The 18998-nt window shown below is 48.8% G+C and overlaps 1 protein-coding gene across 4 annotated transcripts in view; it reads right to left on the bottom strand.

The window, feature by feature from the left end:
* Positions 1-18998, bottom strand: part of LLGL1 (LLGL scribble cell polarity complex component 1) — a 64219-nt gene that overhangs the window by 23873 nt on the left and 21348 nt on the right. For 2 of the 4 annotated variants that reach the window (XM_030576926.1, XM_030576928.1), the window contains exons 3-4: positions 2554-2635; positions 1922-2052 (exon numbers count right to left, since the gene is read on the bottom strand). In XM_030576926.1, the coding sequence (XP_030432786.1) occupies positions 1922-2052; positions 2554-2635 (213 nt within the window). Of the gene's footprint in view, positions 1-1921; positions 2053-2553; positions 2636-16599; positions 16604-18998 lie in introns of those variants that run through there. The other 2 variants (XM_030576930.1, XM_030576929.1) reach the window with 2 other exon arrangements.

Below are 18998 nucleotides of genomic sequence, written 5' to 3'. Positions count from 1 at the left end.
GTTTCAACTGGAATTCTGGGTATCCAGCACTACTGAAAATCAGGCCAAAGGGCGTGGGGAGTCCTGGCACCAGATGGTTTTAAGAACCATCTTGCTTTGCTGCCATTCTAATTTTAGAAATTAAAAAATGTCAACATTTTTTGAAATGTTACTCTTCAATTTTTGCTCTTCTTTATTTAATGCCCAGAAACAAATGGGCTAATGAATTCTACTCTGGTTATCACAGGCTGTGCAGCAACTCGAGGTTTGCTGAACTTTGGGAAAATGTCTTCCATTATCTTTCCAGAAAGATCGCAGAAGCATCTCCATCAGCAGCAGGCGCTGCAAAATTTAACTCCCAACAGCATCCATTTAAAAAAAGGAACAAGTGCTACCCCCTAAAAGAGTCAGTATCAAGTTTAACAGAGTTTATTTGGGCTACATTCAGAACCAAAGAGCAAGATCTGCAGTTGAAGGAGTCCTTAAAATGAACTCCAACCATGTTTGGTTTATACTGACGATTGGCCAAAGAGATCCATCCCATCCCAGGAGAATTAGGCTTGTTTCGTCATTCCCCACCCTTGTCAGTAAAAAGCGGCCAAGCAGATTTAAATCATTTTTTAAAAGAATAAACGTTTGCATCTGGCAACACTGGAGCCAAATTTCACCCCAGCACAGAGACTTGAGAATAAACTCTGGCAGACCTTTCGCAAGAGCTCTGCTGCTATCCTTGCTGCTCGTTCGGGAGGGGTTTTGTTTAAATTTAAAGACAAGAACGTGCAGAGTCCAGCAAGAGCTGAAACTCAGACATCAATTCATTGTCCTGTCAGTTACTCATCCATGCTTCCTTTCCCCATTTATAAGCCGAGGTGTTTGCAGAGCCAACACTAATCTCAGTCTAGCAGGCTCTGTCTATTTTCTCCACCAGTGCAACTATTCCCATGGTAACCGATTGATAGGCAAACTATACAGCTGGGTACAAAAGGGACAGCTTTGGAAACCACAGAGCCAGATTCCCAGAGGGAAGAAGGAATGAAACTGCATCTTGGGCAAAGTGATTGAACCAGATGGATAAAATTAAACTGGGGGGTTCAGCCTTCTAAATACCCTTTGGCTGTTTCCATAGAGTGGCACGTACAGGGCACAGACTGGAATTTCGATTCAGTTCAAACAGCCCAAGACCTTTTATGCTGAAATCTGGGCTGTTTGGACAGCCTCACGAGGCAGAGCCATTAAAGATTTCACGGCTGGCATGCCAAGCCCGTAACGAGCGCTTTAAAGCAGGGCTCCATGGTGAACAGTGGCTCCAACACCTGCCTCACGTCCCAAAACGAGCAAGGCACAGTCAGGGGCTGCAGCCTCAAGTTACTGCTGGGTAAGTTGGCTCAGTTCGCCCTGCAGCTGGTGAGAGACTGGCTCTGCAAATGCAACCTAGGATCTGATAGGCCCATGCCGAGTTCTTTCTGAGTCGCACATCACCACCAGCAAGACTGGCAGGCCCGTGGTTCCCCAATGCATGTGAGGTTAAAACTGGGCCCTGGAACTCCCTAGGAGGTGGTTTTGGGGGGCTGGGGGAGAGGGCATTTGGATGATGCACAAAGCAGAACAGAGCCCAGGTCCCTTGGAACTGAGCTGATTCTGCAGCACTGCCAGCAGCAAGGGGCAGTAATGGTCACTGAGTCAACAAGACACAGGTCTGGCAATGCTGGGGCAGAGCTGCACAAGGCAGCCTGGGTCCTGTGCCGGCTCTAAGCACCATCTACGGACAGGCCCTACCTGAGCCATGGCCGGGCCCGGATGGATTGCCGGGTCAGCCAATCAGGGCCATGCACAATTAAATCCTAGGAGCACTTGGTACCCAGCAGAGCCCAGGAGCAGCCCCTGCTACAGTTAGGCCTGAACTCCTCAGACCAGCGTGAAAGAGGAAGGCAGCAGTGAGTACTTAGTGCTGTCGAACCCTGGTCGGCCTGGGAGGATGAAGCTGTGGGTCTCCTCCAAGTGCGAGTAGCCATCCTTCTGGTCGATGTCCCACAGGTGCAGGGTGTTGTCATCCAGCAAGGACAGCAGCCGACCCTGGGAGAGAGACCGACAGGGAAAGAAACAAAGGATGTCACAAGATGACGAGTTCAGTCTCCCCCACTCCACAACAAGGCCCCTGCTGTGGCAGTGAGCATGCTGGACTTGACCACACCAGCCCATGCATCTGGATCAGGACATTGAGGTGCAGGTATCTTTACGCATCATCCCAATGGCACAGCCTGGCATCCACTTACTGGCCTGTTGGCCGTACCCTCCCACCCACCCCAAAGTACTTGCTAAAAACTCTTCCCAGGCCCTGCCCAGCAGAGCTATCAGAAAGGGGCAGAGGATTTTATAAAAGGCAGGAGGCCCCAGTAGGGGGATCAGCAGGCCAGGAGGAATCCACGGGGGTTGGAGACATTGGCCTGTCGCCTTCCTTGCCAGAGAATGATCATGAGTCTGGCTAGTTCAGTGGATGGGCTGCTGCACCCTAGTGACAGCATGACATGGGTTATTCTCCTCCACAAGCAACGAGAACCGAAAGCAGCAACGTACCTGTCCAGGCAAAAAGTGTATCTGTGTGACGGCGGCAGTCTCCTTGTGTAAGCCAGTGAACTCCACTCCTGGAGCACCGTATCTGGCACGGGCAGAGAGTCAAGGAGGCAACGAGCGGACAGAGACAGCCCTGAACCAACCCGCCCCTGCCCTTCACCCCAAAACCAACTCTGCCAGCACCTGGGGAACTCTGCCTTTAGCGCACCAGCAAGTAACACCAAGGTTAAGAACTGAGGACTAAACACTTAAGACCCAGCTATGCCCATTTTAGTGGCATCTTGCTTGCCACCCAGCTATCCCTGCACCGAAGCTGGTACCTCTACAGGAGGCTTTAAAAGCCTGGCATTGCCATTCTGCAGCCAGGCATTCCACCGGACTGCTCAGCAAGAAGCCACCCTCCCCCAAAGCACCTGAATGAGGCTCAAGGTTTACGTGGTCCTCAGACACCTCCAGAGAGTTTCACACCATCGTCTGCCTGCCCGGTCTAGGCACACCTACTGGACTGCACAACACACACCAGGGTGGTGCCTGCCAGAAGACGGGTCCCAGCAACCCGTGTGTTTGGGAGCTCAACGGGCAGCAGGAGAGGGGCTGGCCCATGCCGGCTGACTCAGGCTCGCAGGGCTTAGAGGCTGTTTCACTGTGGTGTTGACGTTTGGGGTCAGGCTGGAGCCCAGGCTTTGGGACCCCACAAGATGGGAGGGTCCCAGAGCTCAGACTGCAGCCCAAGCCCAAACATCTACATAGCTGTTAAACAGCCCCTTAGCCTGAGCCCCTTAGCCCGATTCGGCAGGCACGGGTCAGCTGCGAGTGTCTAACTGCATGGGGGGAGGGGACGACACAGAGTGGCTGCAGTAAGAGCATGTGGGTGGGATGCGAGGGCCCCCACAACCTGCCTGTTTAGCCGCAGCACAGCAATGAAGCCAAAGATGCTAATTCTTTCAGCAGGATTAGAGTGCAGCAATTCCTGATCCCTTCACACAAAGCCCCCTGGTAAGACCGGCTCAAGCAAAGTCCCATATTGGAGCCGACAGCCTGTGGCGTCCATCTTGGCTGTGTGGGCACACAACAGACCCGGCCTTCTGCAGCGAGTCAGGCTGGCAGGAGGGGTTCTTGGGGCAACCACAGATCAAGGTCCATGTGACGAACTGGGAAAGTTCTTAATGTTTTCTCTGAATACTGTATTGGTGCCTCAGTGTCCCCATGGCAGTTCTTAAGTATCTGGCAGAGCAAAGGGCCAGTGCACCTAAATGCCTGGCACTCTGTCTCCTAGCAACTGATGGCCTGGGCCCCTCCCCTGCAAAGGTGCCAGCTGAAGGTGTTGGAGACAAAGGGATCAGGTGACCTCCTGGCCCGGGAAAGGAGCTGAGCAGAGAGGAGGGGCTGGGAGCGGTTGTTAGTCTGGAGCTGGCTGGGGTCGAGGAGTGAAGTACAGACGGGGTCTGGTTCACTGCCCCCCAGAATGGACCCGGCTGAGGGGTCCGGTTCACTGTATCTACAAGCTCTGTTTTAGACCCTGTTCCTGTCATCGAATAAACCTCTGTTTTACTGGCTGGCTAAGAGTCATGTCTGACTGCGAAGTGGGGGTGCAGGACCCGGTGGCTTCCCCAGGACCCCACTGAGGCGGGCTCGCTGTGGGAAGTGCACGGAGGGGCAGAGGATGCTGAATGCTCCAGGAGGTGAAGACGTGTGAGCTTCTTGCCCTGAACAAGTCTGCTCCAAGGGAGAGGAGGCTCCCCAAAGTCCTGCCTGGCTTGGTGGGGAGCAGTTCCAGAGCATCGCCCGGTGACTCCGTGACAGTCCGCACAACAGCCAATACAGTCTGACAAGGTGGCAGTTCCACCCCACTGTCCTGGTCGTGGCTAGGCAGGGCAGGGGCTGCCCACCCACCTCATTAGGGAGCATGTTTATCTGCAGCAGATAGGCAGAACAGGGCTGCACAAGGACAGGAGTTCATGCTCCGAGTTGGTCTTGGCAGGGTGAGTCTAGACAACACTGTCATGCCCCAGACATCCCGCACTTTGGCACAGCCAGCAGGTGTTCCGGCAGCTTGCCAGGCACCCCAGGGCTGTTCTTGATTTGCATAAGGCAGAGCTGGTTTCCCTAGCCCTGATCTTCAGAGAGGCTGCTCATGTCGAGGCCTGCAGCCTTCACATGGTCCCCCCTCAGAAGCAGGACCACCTCCAAGGTCTGCATTGGAGAGCTCTGCTTTCCACGGACAGCCACCTGCAGAAGTTGGAGTTCACACACACATCTGACTGTAGAGGTGCATGACTGTCGGCATCCTGCACCTTCAGCCCCACAGCAGCCAACACAAGCGCTCTACCTTTCTCCTCCGGGATTTGTATCTGCTAGAACAGTACCTTAATTTGTCTCGCTGCAGCCAAGGGAGGAAGCTCCTTTAACATCCCTGGGGACGACAGGCAGCTGGAACTCAACAAGCACTCCTTAGAGGGCTCACTAATTCAAAAGCCTGTGTGCTCGAGGGGAGAGGTTGGGGCAGATCCTTATTTAGAATAGGCTTTATTCTGTAGGCTCCCAAACATTGCTGGTGGATTCTCTGCAGTTTGAGGTCTTCAAACCAGTTTTGAGGATTTCAATAACTCAGTCCTGGATTAGGGGTTGTATAAAAGTGGATGGGTAGGGTTCTGTGGCCTGCCTTGTGCAGGAGGTCAGACTAGATGATCATATTGGTCCCTTCTGACCTATGAGTCTATGAGTCTATGAGATCCGTCCACAGGCACAGGTTTGTCATCAGTCTGCCTGGGAGGCCCTGCCTGGCTCTGTCTCTGCACCTTCTGAGAGGTTAACAGGGTGGATATCAGCTCCTGAGCCCACAGGGCTGCATTCTCCACCCTCAAGTGTTTATTCTTGCCTCATCCAACGTGCTAGTAAAATCTACCCAGCTAGGAACTCGGGAGACCAGAGTCAGCTAGCCCCAGAGCAGGCACCAGGACCTGGAAGCAATGCCAGACAGGCCATGCTGGCCTGGTATGCCTCCAGACAGACCAGTTCTCCGGACAAGCGAGTATTTCAGCCTTTGGGCCCATTCAGTCCTTACCCGCACTGCCAAGGTGCCAGCTGACAGACAGTCACAGATCTGCCTGCTCTCTCGGTGAGTTTGGATAAGTCAACCCCTACCTCAGGTAGGCTAAGGCGGGTCTCTCGGGAAGACTGTCCCATTGCTCAGGATGGATCTCCCAGAAGCACTGCAAGTGGCTTAGGGATAGAGAAAGTTGCACTGAGAATGTGCTCTCCCCTCCCCCTTCTAACAAAGGCTAAATGCTCTGGCAGAGCCCCAGGACACCTGGGTTCTGCTGGTCTCCATCACATTCTTCTGGAGCCCCACCTCACAGCTGGCTGAGTACCACAGTCCCACCACGACGTTTCCTGGGTCCCGCCAGTACCTCAGCTCCTGGAAAGGAACAGGCTGCCCCCGTTAAGCTAACCAGGCTGAACTCCTTGAGTCTATCACCGTAAGACATGCTTTCTAACCTGGTAATTATGTCCACAGCTCTTCTCTGAACAATGCATCGACATCATTCTTGAACTGCAGGCACCAGAACTAGACACAGGATTCCAGTCGCAGTCGCGCTAGTGCCAAATACAGAGGTAAAATAACTACTACTCAAGATTCCCGTTTACACATCCAAGGATTGCACTGGCCCCTTTATGTCCCAGCATCACACTGGGAACTCATGTTCAGCTGATTATCCACCAAGACCCCCAAATCTTTCAGTCACTGCTTCCCAGAACAGAGCCCCACTCCCCATGCTGTAAGCACGACCTGCTTTCTTTGTTCCTAGATGCACACATTTAGTCCTATTAAAATGCATATTGTTTGTTTGCGCCCATCTTAACAAGCAATCCATTTGACTCTGTATCAGCAATCTGGCCTCTTCCTGATTTACCATTCCACCAATTTTGGTGTCATCTGAAAATCATCTGATAAAGTTTGATGTTTTCTTTCAGATCACTGATAAGTGTTAAATAGCGAAGGGTCAAGCACCAATGCCCGCAGGACTGCACTAGAAACAGAACCTCTCAATGATGAGTCCCCATTTAGAGGTAGATTTTGAGACCTATCAGCCAGCTTTTAACCCATTTAAAACGTGCCAGGTTAATTTTACATCATTTTAGTTTTTAATCAAAACCTCATGCACTACCAAGTCAAATGCCTTACAGAGGTAGATTACATCGTCACCTTTATCAACCAAACTTGTAACCTCAAAAATATACATCAAGCTAATGTAACAATTTATTTTCCATGAACTCATGTTAATTGGAATTAGTTATATTTTCCCCTAATTCTTTATTAAAATTCCATATCACACACTCCAATATCTTGCCCAGGTTTGATGTCAGACTGTTACACCAATAATTACCTGGACCATACCATTTACCCTTTTTAAATGCCGACAACTTTAGCTTTCTTCCAGTCTTCTCCAAGTTCCAACATTTACTGAAAGCCATTAATGGTCTTGTCAGCTCCTCAGCCAGCTCTTTTAAAACTTATGGATGCAAGTTATCTAGACCTGGTGATTTAAAAATGTCTAATTTCCATAGCTGCTGTTTAACATCCTCAAGAGATACCAGTGGAAAGGAAAGTGTTATATTATATGACTACATCATCTGTGTTTGGGGCAAAACAGAACACAAATATTTATTAAACACTTCTGCCTTTTCTACATAATTTCTAATTCTACCATTTTCATCTAGTAATTGACAAATACCATAGTTAGGATTCTTTTTTGTTCCCAATATACTTTAAAAACTCTTCCTTATTGTCCTTAACGATGCTGGCCATAGATTTCTCCTTGTGTCCCTTTGCTTTCCTTATCAATTTTCTACAATTCCTTGCTTCTGATTTATATTCATTGCTATTAACTTTCCCTTTCTTCCCCTCTAAACCAGGTCAGGTGTTTTTTTTTAAAAAAAGGAAAAAAATACCACTACAGCCTTCTTCCTCAATTGAGATGAAGGAAGCTATTGACTAAGTAGCCAGAAGCAAGACTGCTATTCCATTCTCTGCAATGAGCCTGTAGAAGTTGGTCTTGGGTATTAAGACTGTGAGCTCTTTGAGGCAGGCACTCACTATGTATGTGCAGCACCCAACACAACGAGGTCCTGTTTTCGGTTGGGCCAGAGATACAAACAGAACAGTACCTACTGGAGCCATTACAAGGAGTACTATGCTAATAGAGTGAGCCTACAGTTTGCAGCAGGGACACTCCAGGGTTATTACCCAATGCTGCAGTCTCTCTAAAGTGCTAACGGGAACAGCAGCCCACAACATGGTTCCCAAAGAATCACCAAGATACGAGCAATTGCTCTGTCCGGGGAGAGAGCTATCGAGTAGCCAAACGGCCTTTTGTTGCCAGCTGAGGCTTAAAGTTTAAATCGCACAGAATCTGCTGCCCTCCCAATCTGAATTACAGTGTCCCTTTCAGAGACCCCATGTCTGCCTGTCACTTGTTTCCAGGGACATTTCTCACCGGCTTTCGCTGAGAGCAGCTTGAATGTCTCTCCCTGCAATTCCCCAAGGAGCAGAGTGCCCTGTGAGGAGTCCCTTGCTTCTCCTGGTGCCTCTCTTCCTTTCTTTTTGGTTTACTGTGGCCTCCCAGAGCTGTATTCTCTGGAATCCCTCACTAGAGGGTCACCAGGCAACCAGCTGCCTGCTTGCCCGTTGCTCGGAGCAACCACCTCTTCTAACTCCAGACTCCACGCTATGCTTATTCAGCAACTCTCCAGCGCTCGTTTCCTGTCCCAGAAAAACAAAAAGAACTTCTGAAAACACAAGGAAACGGAACGCGAGCAGAAAAATCCAGTGCATCCGAAATGGGGATGCAGCAGCTGGAGGATCTGGGCTCCTTCCTCGCTCAAGGGCCAGGGGTGCCTCCTTTGCCATGAGGTTCCCCTAGAAGTTTGGGGATGGGTACAGATTAACCCTTGACTGAACACCAGGCCACAGAACCTGGGGTACAGCTGATATGGGAAAGCCACTCCCCTTGAAGAGGATTATGCTATGCCTAAGGTATTGCAGAGGTGTAGTACAAACACAGAATTTCAAGTGTAAACATCTCCAATGCTTGGAAGAAGATTTGGTCAGATCTTCACCAGAGACACTTTCCCCAGACAAGATTCAAACTAGGTCGATTCAGTTAGTCTGATGTGGGTTTATACAAGCATGGAGGAGACTTGACCCTCCCACTTTGAAGTTGACCAAAGGGAAGGGGCAGGCTGGAGTTACAGGCTGCACCTGGATTCGTTCCCTGGACCATCCGCACTCATGCTATTGTCCTGACTCCGTAAAGCAGCAGCTGCCGCCGCGTCCGCAATGCAGCAGGAGCATGGGGAGGAAAGAGGGTGACATGATGAATTTAAGTCACTTTCATAAACTCGTTTCATTGCCCAATTAAAATCCCAAACTGCTGGCGCTCCCAAGATGGGTAATGCGATAGGCTGGGTATGTCTGCAATTAGCTTTGCTCCTTTGGGCACACACAATGGCATTAGCGCTCATGCTCTCTAGGACCCTGAACTTTCCCATGGGTTCATTCTTCTGGCTTTCCTACTGCAGAGGCCAAGCCGCAGTCTACCTGCACAGTCAGCTGCCAGAGCCATGCTACTGCAGTTGCAGGAAGGCAGTTTAAGAGGGATTATTGGCACAGGACCAGCCTGGGCTGGCAGGTCTGAGTTCAATTTCTACCACTAGGGAGCCAGGTCAGCTATGGTCCTGGGAGACATTAACCCACATGATAGCAGGGCCACGCAACTCAGCCCCATCAGTGCTACCTCCGCCCACTGCAGGACAGGACTGACATATGCTGACAGTCCTGCCTTCCACAAGGCCAGGCTGCAGCAAGACACCTGAGATCAGGGGTGGGCAAACTCCGGCCCGTCAGACATTTTAATCCGGCCCGCGAGCTCCTGCCAGGGAGCAGGTTTGGGACTTACCCCACTCCGCACGGCTCCCACAACCAGCGGCACGTCCCCCTCCAGCTCCCACAAGGCTCAAAAACAGACACTATGTACTGGTTAGGTGCTTGTATGCAGAACCCCAGGTCACTCTTATAGTAACCTGCTGAGTTCAAGGATCAAGAGACTCCAGCCACGTCTACACTACAGGTGAAACAGCAGCATGGCTACTGTGCACTAGTGCCATGGTGCAGACGCACACCGCAGCGAGGGAAGGGGCTGGCCCCTTGCTGTAGTAACTCTACCTCCCCCATGGCAGAGAAGACGAGGTTTTAATGAGGCTGGCAGCAGCTGGAAAGCCAGGGTAACTGGTTTTCAATAAACTGGCAATAGCTAGTAATTAACCACTCAGTGAGAGGAAACAGCCCTGAAACTCCCACTGCTTCACTGAAGGGGAGGAAAGTAGCCCCAAGACATGGGATAGAGGGAAAGAGGGTGGAGGGGTTCAGATTCCCCCACTCAACTCAGTTTTGCATGTGGGTTTCAAAGCTGATTAGCAGCCCAGAGAGCAAGGAGGAGCAACTTGGATTCTTAAAAGTAAATGTTTAGTGATATAGAGCTTGAACGCTTCCCATTCCCTTAACCCGCCACACCGAGCCCTTCCGACTCATCCAAGCAGCTGTTGCAGATGGAATACAGATGCCCGGAGACAGGAAGTCCCCTGGCTGGACGCCTAAGCCTGCTGCAAGGCAAAGCGTGCTAGGTAAGCTAGTGGGCTGAGCCCAGATTCCTCCTTCCTGACAGCCTCCTTCCCGCTCATGAACTGCTGGAGAGCCAGACACCCCTGGATGCTAAGCAAGTGCCTGGTCCCCCAACAAGGATCTCTGCTTCCTGCCCACAGGAAAGTCCTGCACAAGAAGCTAGTCCGAGCACCGCAGGCTTGGGTTGATTTGGAATGGTATAAATATGCTCCATCTGGGATCAGCTCTACAAAGCTTCCAGCAGCAAGTAGCCAGAGAAAGACTGGAATCCCTTATCCAGCCAGGCCACTACAGCTGAAGTACGGTAAACATTCCATTCTTGGGGGGATTACAGCCCTGGCCCGTTGTCACAGCGTCCTACACTCAAGCACGGACAAGATCAAGGAAGTCTGGTAGGTTTCCTCTCCTGACTCCATGGGAGTTTGATACAAGGTGCGTTGGCTTGGTGACACAATAGAACCATGGGCAGGCCGGCTGTAAGCACGTGGATTTTGGGAACAGTGACTGTAGCCCAGCCATTTCATTCCCCTAAATACCCAGAACAGTGTAGAAAGATCCCACGCTCATTCCACCCAGGCCTGGAGATCACAGCCTTGCACTGGAATTGGAACAAGTCCCCTCCCCTGGCAGAGATGCTGGTCACGAGAGGGCACAACACTTGCCACTGCATCGCTGCTCCCGACCTCTTAGTGCTGCCTCATTCACACCTTGTGCCCACGGGGGAGGCCAGGGTCACCTTGCACTGGAAGAGCCCGAGTGTATAATGCCTACCTGACAGCCAGGCTCTAACCCACACCAGCCAGCACTCCAAAGAGTCAGTCGTGCACTGGTGGGTGCCCCACATGGCAGACTGGGAAATGCAGACGGGCTCCTAGAACAGCTACCGGCTCGGTCAGAAGCTTGGTACAATTCAGGGGGTTGCACGCAGCAGCGGATTCCCAGATTGAAAAGCCAGAAAGGATCAGCATGGTTATCTAGTCCCACTTCCAGTATGACACAGGTCACAGAACTTCCCCAAAATAATACCTAGAGCAGATCTTACAAAAGACATCCTATCTCAATTTTAAAATGGTCAATGATGGAGAATCCACCATCACCCTTGGTGAGTTGCTCCAAAGATCAAATTACTCACTGTTAACACCTTATCTCCAGTCTGAATTCGTCTGGCTTCAACTTCCAGCCATTGGAGCAGGTTAGATCTTTCTCTGCTAGATGGAATAGCCCACTATTAAATATTTGTTATAGACACAGACTAACCAAATCACCCTTAAATCTTCTCTTTGTTAAGGTAAATAGATTGAGCTCCTTCAGTCTGTCACTATAAGGCAGGTTTTTCTAGTTCTTGAATCATTTTTCATGGCTCTTCTCTGAATCCGCTCCAATTTATCATCATTATTAATTGTGGACCCCAGATCTGGACACAGTATTCCCGCGGTGGTCGCAACAGTGCCAAAAATAGAGAGAAAATAACCACTCTAGCCCTACTCGCAATTCCTCAGTTTATGGATTCAAGGATTGCATTAGCCCTTTCCGCCAGCGTCAGAGAGTTCACATTCATTTGATTATCCACCATGACCCCAAGTCCTTTGCAGAGTCACTGCTTCCCAGAAGAGTCTCCCTCCACCATCCCGTAACCCTGGCCTGCATTCTTTGCCCTTTGATGCATAACTTTGGCCATATTAAAATGCGTATTGTTTGCTTGTGCTCAGCTTACCAAGCGATCCAGATTGCTCTATTTCAGTTTCTTGTCCTCTTCATTTATCACTCCCCCAATTTTGGGGTCATTTGGGAACTTTAATGATGATTTTATGTTGCTTTCTTCTAGGTCATTGATAAAGGTGTTAAACAAGAGTAGGACCAAGCAAGCACCAACGCCTGCAGCACCCGACTAGAAACACAACCACTTGATCACTCTCCATTTACAGTTACATTGACACCTAGCCGTGAGCTAATTTTTAAATCCATTTAATGTGTGCCATGTTAATTTTATATCATTCTTTAATCAAAATGTCATGGGACACCAAGGCAAATGCCTTACAGAAGTCTAAGTATATTACAACAACACTAGTGCCTTTATCAACCAAACACGATTCCCTTTTTCACAAGCTTGGCTGACGGGCGCTATTCCTCATCAATCCACATTGATTGGAATTAGTTACCTGCCTTAAATTAATAGAGTGTCATATCAGCCACTCCATTATCTTGCCCAGGATCTATGTCAAACTGCCAGGCCTAGAATTATCCGGATCATCCTGATCACTCATTTTAAATATTGGCACAAAATTAGCTTTCTTCCAGTCTCCTGGAACATCCCATTTTCCAAAAACTTATTAAAACAAAACCCAAAATTAACAGTCTAATGAGCTCCTCAGCCAGCTCTTTTAAAATACTCTTGGATGAAAGTTATCTGACCTGGTGATTTAAATACGTCTAACTTTAGTAGCTGCTGTTTAACATACTCCAGAGGTACTAGTGACACCAAAAGCAAAGTGGGTCACATGGTATGACTATATTTGTCCCCCAAGCCCACCCTAGTACAGAACATAAATATTAATTGAACACTTCTGCATTTTCCTGCACTATTGATGAGTCTACCATTTTCATCTAGTAATTGACCAATACCTTTGTTAAGATTCTTTTTGATGTTAGTATACTTCAAAAACTCCTCCTTATTGTCATCCTCTCTGCTGGACGCAGATTTCTTCATGTGTCCCTTTGCTTTCCTTATCAATTTTCTACAATTTCTAGCTTCTGATTTCTATTCATTACTATCAACTTCCCTTTTCTTCTATGATCTGTGATCAATTCCACTTATCTGTCAAGACAAGATCTAATATACAACTCACCTGTGCTGGATGTAACACTGTAATTTAGGAAATTGTCATTTCTAATATTTCGAAATATTAAATAACCCTCACCTTCACACTAAGCTTTATGGTCAGGAAGGTGTGGAAAAGCCAGACCTGAAAAGCAAGCTGCAGAGTTGCAAAAAGAAACAGCCCTTCTCAAAGGGAACCAACCAACCACTAGTCTGAATAGATGCAGCTCTCTGCAACATTTTGCAAGCATCTCTGCAAGGAGGAGAGACCAGGCCCCATGAAAAGCCAGGCTGTGGGCTCCAAAGCACCACAATTAAATGTCTTTCCCCTCCTCTCAGGCTCTCCCCTCCGGCAGGAAAGCAGCAATAAATTAGCGCAACCCCTGCAATGCCATCTACATAAATCATCAGCAGTCACCCATTGGTGCCACAACACAGGGCCAGACTTAGCCCCAGTGGATGAGTTTCTGGACAGGATGCAGTTGCCACAGGCCCCACGCAGAAGGGTGTTTGAGGAGCTGTTCAGCTAGCGGAGGAAGCTGTTAGGAAAAGGCTTACATTGCTCGTTTTACAGTGTTTGAGCCAGGCAAATTCACAACAGAACTGCCAAGGCTTTGAAAGTCTTGTTCTTTGAGGACTATTTTAAATGCAAGGCTGCCTGGCAATGGATTTGCCACGCGGATGCATGCTCTCCAGGATGGTGAGTAGGGTGAGGTTTTAACCAGCTAGTGCAGAAACCCAAAGATAAAAGCCAAAACACCCAGGCTTCATTAGGGATTTTGCAGCCCAAGTGTAGGCTTGTCAGAGGGAGCTGCAAATAAATCCAAGTCCTGGACCGTTTCTATTTAAATTCCAGGGAGAGTTCTAGACGCAAGTATTCCCTCCACCCAACCTACTTCTGCACATAGGGTGACCAGACAGCAAACGTGAAACATCTGGACGGGGTGTGGGGGAGAATAGGAGCCTATATTAGAAAGATTAAAAAAATCAGGACTGTCCCTATAAAAATCGAGACATCTGGTCACCCTAACTGCACAAGGCAGGTGCAAGAGAACTCGAAAGTGAAACCCACCAGTCTGTTGGCATTCAAGCCAAGCAAGGTGTCAAAAGACATTCTGCTTAAGTCGCTCTCTTTCGGTGCCGCTTTAAAAGGTGTTTTAGTAACAGATAAGGCAGCATGGGAAAGACCAGCTCAGTGTGATAGTGTTCCTTCTCTAAAGGCATTTCCTCATTTGTTTATCTGACCTCATTTCCGGGGCTCACTTCACAGCATCCAAATGTTTAACCACACAGGAAAATACAGCTGGCAGCAAACAATTTACAGAGGAGCCTAATGCAAGCAGTGGATTTTATTTTTTTAAACCCAACAGTTTGCATATATGTTATCACCTATCACAAAATCCTCTACTGTGATAAACTCAGAGTGCCAGTGAAAGGAGAATTTGCTATACTGCAAGTGCATCAAAGGCTTCAGCTTTATGCATTTGATGTCATCAGTATCTTTTACAGAGAGAAGCCTGTAAATCTGGTCATTTATAAAGGTTTAGGCAATGTACTTGTGTTACATGCTAATTCGATATACACCATCTCACTAAGTGTCTCCAACAGGACAGCACCAGAGGCAAGGTGACTGTCCCTCTGCTCAAACTCGTTATCGTAAGCCTCATTCTAAAACTCTGCCTATGCACTCATTAAGATCCTGCTGACTCCTACATGCATCTTGGCTGGAGCAGCAAGCAGTGCACCAGCGTTAACCAAAAGCTACGTTTCAGTTGGAAGCTTACAACAAATTCCCCCCAATAAAGACACTGCACGTTAGCAGGAGACAGGATCTCTTCAAGGGAGACTGCACACTCCACAAAGGCAGCCTTAGAGCAAGGGGATGCTAGCAGTGGATGCTTCCAGACTACCACAGCTGGAAGTCCTACAGACGCCACAACAGCAATTAGAGGCTGCCGATGGGAGGAGTTTAAAATGATCCCACGCTGGCAGTTAGCCTATCTGCATTCATGATCACCAAAGAGCCTTCTGTAGCAGGAACTGGTGAGCTCCCTGCAGAGGGGAAACTGCTAATGCCCCAGCTGAGACAGGACATTACAGGGAAAAAGGCTGCTAGAGCTCCAGGACCAGAACTGAAGCCATGCGAGACAGGCAGGAATACAAATCCAGAAGGAATTTGATCCTCAAAGGCAGCAATCCCATGGCAGCATCTAAAGGAGCATTTGCTCTCTGCTCCCACTTGACAGCATTCTGTCCAGCCACTAGGATGATGTTGGAGAACCTTTGGCACCTACTTTGCAACGCAACCAGGGACAGTAGCTAGTGCTACAAGGAATTGGAGAGCAGTGCCCTCCAGCCACAGAGCTGGTACCGAAGCAGTGCACGTCTCCCACAGGAGCGTACTGGAGTAACTTCACACCAGCTTTAACAGGAACCCCAATGGCAAGAGAGATGCACACTTGTGCCAGAGTGCGGGCGAAGCGCTCATTAAGAGCGACACTACCAGGGAGATTTCCTTATGCTCTCGTTACAAACAAGGTGGACTGCTTTGCGTTTCAGACACCACGCTGGTTACTATCTGCACTTCCCTCAGGTTGGGCATGGGCAGCAAGCTACTGACTGTTGCTTCCAGATTCTCATGCACAACCCTGCTTTGTTTAGAACTCTGGTCCCATCGTTCTAGTGTTTTAAGTCTTAGGTTTGTTTAGTAAAATGTGGTCAAAATTACCTTTTTAGGTAATCAAGGTCCCTCAGATACATAGGAGAATGGAGCAGGGACTACAATGAGCAAGAGCTATTCGAAGCCAGTTAAGCCAAATCTGGTATATAATAGCATCTGCAGACAACGGTTAGGTGTGACTTGACCATCTGTACAGCTCTATTCCACAGGACCACGGACGCTCGCAACAACTGTACAGGAGGAGGGCTGCAGACTCCCTCCAAAGCCAGGCCGAGCAGATCAGAGGGAGGACTGTTGCATAATGAAAGCTTTCCATTGACTACTGCAGCACGACAACACACATACCCCTCGCTTTTAACACCTCAAAACCAAAAACACATTGAAACTCTCATTTACTTTTGCACTTCGCTCAGCTTAAGTAGGTAAAACAGATGGGTCACTTTCACTTCTACTGCTACGCAGTTCCAGCAGCTCACCTGACAGCCCAGGCCCAGGCCATAAAGAAACACAAAACACTTTTCATGGTAATTCTGACGGGGAAAGTTTCCATGTTCAGTATTCTCTTTTGTCAAGCGCAGGCACACACGCATCCTGCCAGTACTTTAATGTCTGGGGGAGAGTGAAGAGTTAACAATAGCAATGCCTGAAAAAAAGACCCACTAAGCACTCTAGCTAAGCAGTAATATAGGGAATTGAAAGCTTTTAATATTCCTGGGGTAGATCCCTTGAATTCACCACACACACGTGCCCCACAGATCCATGTACACGAAGAGAAGGGTTATTAGCTCTCCTCCCTTCCCCCCACTGTCAACATTATCCACAGCGGTGCTCGTTTGCATCAGGCTGTGGTTTGCACAGCTACTGTTCTACATTTCACAGCAACGCTGGAGCCAGTTGTAGGAGTTTAAAGACTGAGCTCAAAACAGTGTCAGAGCAGCCTTCCACGCTGCTGCTAGTTCTCCAGAGCTGCGTGAAGTGCTGAAACCACACCCCCAGAGTGGCTTTTTTTTTTTTACTGTGAGTGTTTGCACTAGCTTTTCCCCCCGGCATTCCCCCACCATTTCATTATTTCTTGCACAGCTTCACCGGAAGCAGCTCAAGAGCGAGCCTGCCTATAGCCTGGGTAAGCTGAGTCCTAGTGGGTAAGACCACCAGCGCCCTTTCCACACTGGCACTGCCAGAGAAGTTAAGTTACATGCTATCGGAGAGAAAACCTGCCCTCAAATATAGGGGATCCGACGGATAACCAGGCTGACTAGGGACCACCTCAGGTCAGGACTATTCTGAAAGTGCCAAGTATTCTTGCAGGACCAAGCCATTGACATCTGCTTTCAACAATAAGCCTTATCCACTGAAGGTGAATTAGCAGTAAGAGGACGTCCAGTGAGCTGAGCCTCCCAGACACAAGCCCAGATGTGAGCTCTTGTAACAGGGTGCAATAGGTGTACGACACCCAGAAGGGCTGGGGAAAAAGGATGTCATTCCTCCTCCCTCCACCACCAGTCAGGGTTATAAGGGGTTAACACCAGATCTGTGACGGGCCTAGCGTGCACCATTCCACTAGTTACTGCTAGTGAATCATTTGGCACACCTTTAGCCCTCATCTACAGGACAGCCGTGGTGTGTCACCAGATCGAGAGGCAGCAAGACAGGAGGGCATCCAACGAAGGTCTGTTTCTGTCCTCCCAAGCAGGCTTGGACGGGTCACTAACAGGTACCGCTAACCTAGGTAACCTGAGGCAACTGAAGCCTAGCCTCCCTGTGCCAATGGACACAGCTGCATTGTTCTCCTGGCTACACAAGACTTCCAGCACCTCTCTCTACCCCACTGCAGTCCCAGAATGAGACTCGTCCTCTGGAAACAGCCCCTGGAGAAGGGAAAGGCCGTTGTGCACTGGAATGACAGGCTTCCTTAATGGCACACAGCAGCTCTATACAAGGCCCAGGTATGTATCCAGATCCACTGGAATTCAGCAGCCTCTTGACAACACCTCAAGCCACTGGGGGTAGAAACCAGCCTTGCCCAGGCCCCAATCGGAAGTGGCTGATTTAAGCTATTTCTGTCTCCAAGTCAGGCTAGGATTGGGGGAACCCCCCACATTAAGGACTTTCCCTCCGAGCGCTGAAGTCACTGCTGCATGGCCTTGGGCAGAACACTTCACCCCAGTGTCTTCAATCGTTGGATGGCCAGCGATGAAGGGTTGATCCAGACACCCAATCCCCAACCTCAAAGAAGTCTCCCCCGGGTGCCTCTCTCTGCAAAAAGAGCTTAACAGTCATCCAGGGGCCACAGGCCAAAGGTTGCTGACCCCAATGTGGAACAAGCCCTTGGAGGAGTCTGCTGGGAGGGGCCTGCAGCTTTCTAAAGCGAAGTTGCTGTGGGAGGAGGGGAAGCTGGAACCCAGTTCTCCAATGGAGCCAGTCAGAGTGAAAACCAGGCCCCTGCATTTCCGCATACGCAGCTCATTTCTTTGGCCAACTCAGGAGGAATGGAGTGTTTTGGAACAAAATCGGACAATTAAACGGCAGTAAGTCACCAGGACCAGATGGGATTCACCGGAGAATTCTGAAGGAACTCAAATATGAAATCGAAGAACTGTGGAATGTAACCTATTGCTTAAATCAGCCAGATAACTGGCGGACGAATGTAATGTCGATTTTTATTTTTAATTTTTTAAAGGCAATTACAAGCCAGTAAACCTATCAGTACCAAGAAATTGGCTGAAACTATAATAAAGGACACAATTATCAGACATAAGATGACCACAATTTGTTGGACAAGAGTCAACAGAGTTTTTGTAAAAGGAAATCACGCTTCACTAATCTATTAGAATTCTTTGATGGGGTCTAACATGTGGACAAAGGTGATCCAGTGGATATGATGTACTTGGACTTTCAGAAAGTCTTTGACAAGTTCCTTCACTAAAGGCTATTAAACAAAAATTTAGCAGTCATGGGATGTGTGACGGTCCTCTTATGGATCAGTAATTGGTTAAAAGATAGGAAAAAGGTTAGGAATAAATGGGCAGTTTTCACAGTGGAGAGAGGTAAATAGCTGCATCCCTCAAGGATCTGTACTGGGGCTGGTCAATATTCATAAATGATCTGGAAAGGGGGGTAGACAGTGAGGTGATAAAGTTTGCAGATGATAACTAACTATTTTGAGTAATTTTGTAAGTCCAAAGTTTACTGTGAGGAGTTACAAAAGGGATCTCTCAAAACTGGGTGACTGGGCAACAAAATGGGAAATTAAATTGACTGTTGCTAAT

This window comes from Gopherus evgoodei, chromosome 10 (genome assembly GCF_007399415.2).
Source record: "Gopherus evgoodei ecotype Sinaloan lineage chromosome 10, rGopEvg1_v1.p, whole genome shotgun sequence".
Lineage (NCBI taxonomy): Eukaryota > Metazoa > Chordata > Testudines > Testudinidae > Gopherus > Gopherus evgoodei.
The sequence above is the reverse complement of the archived record's forward strand: the minus strand, read 5'-3'. Positions and strand labels throughout refer to the sequence as shown.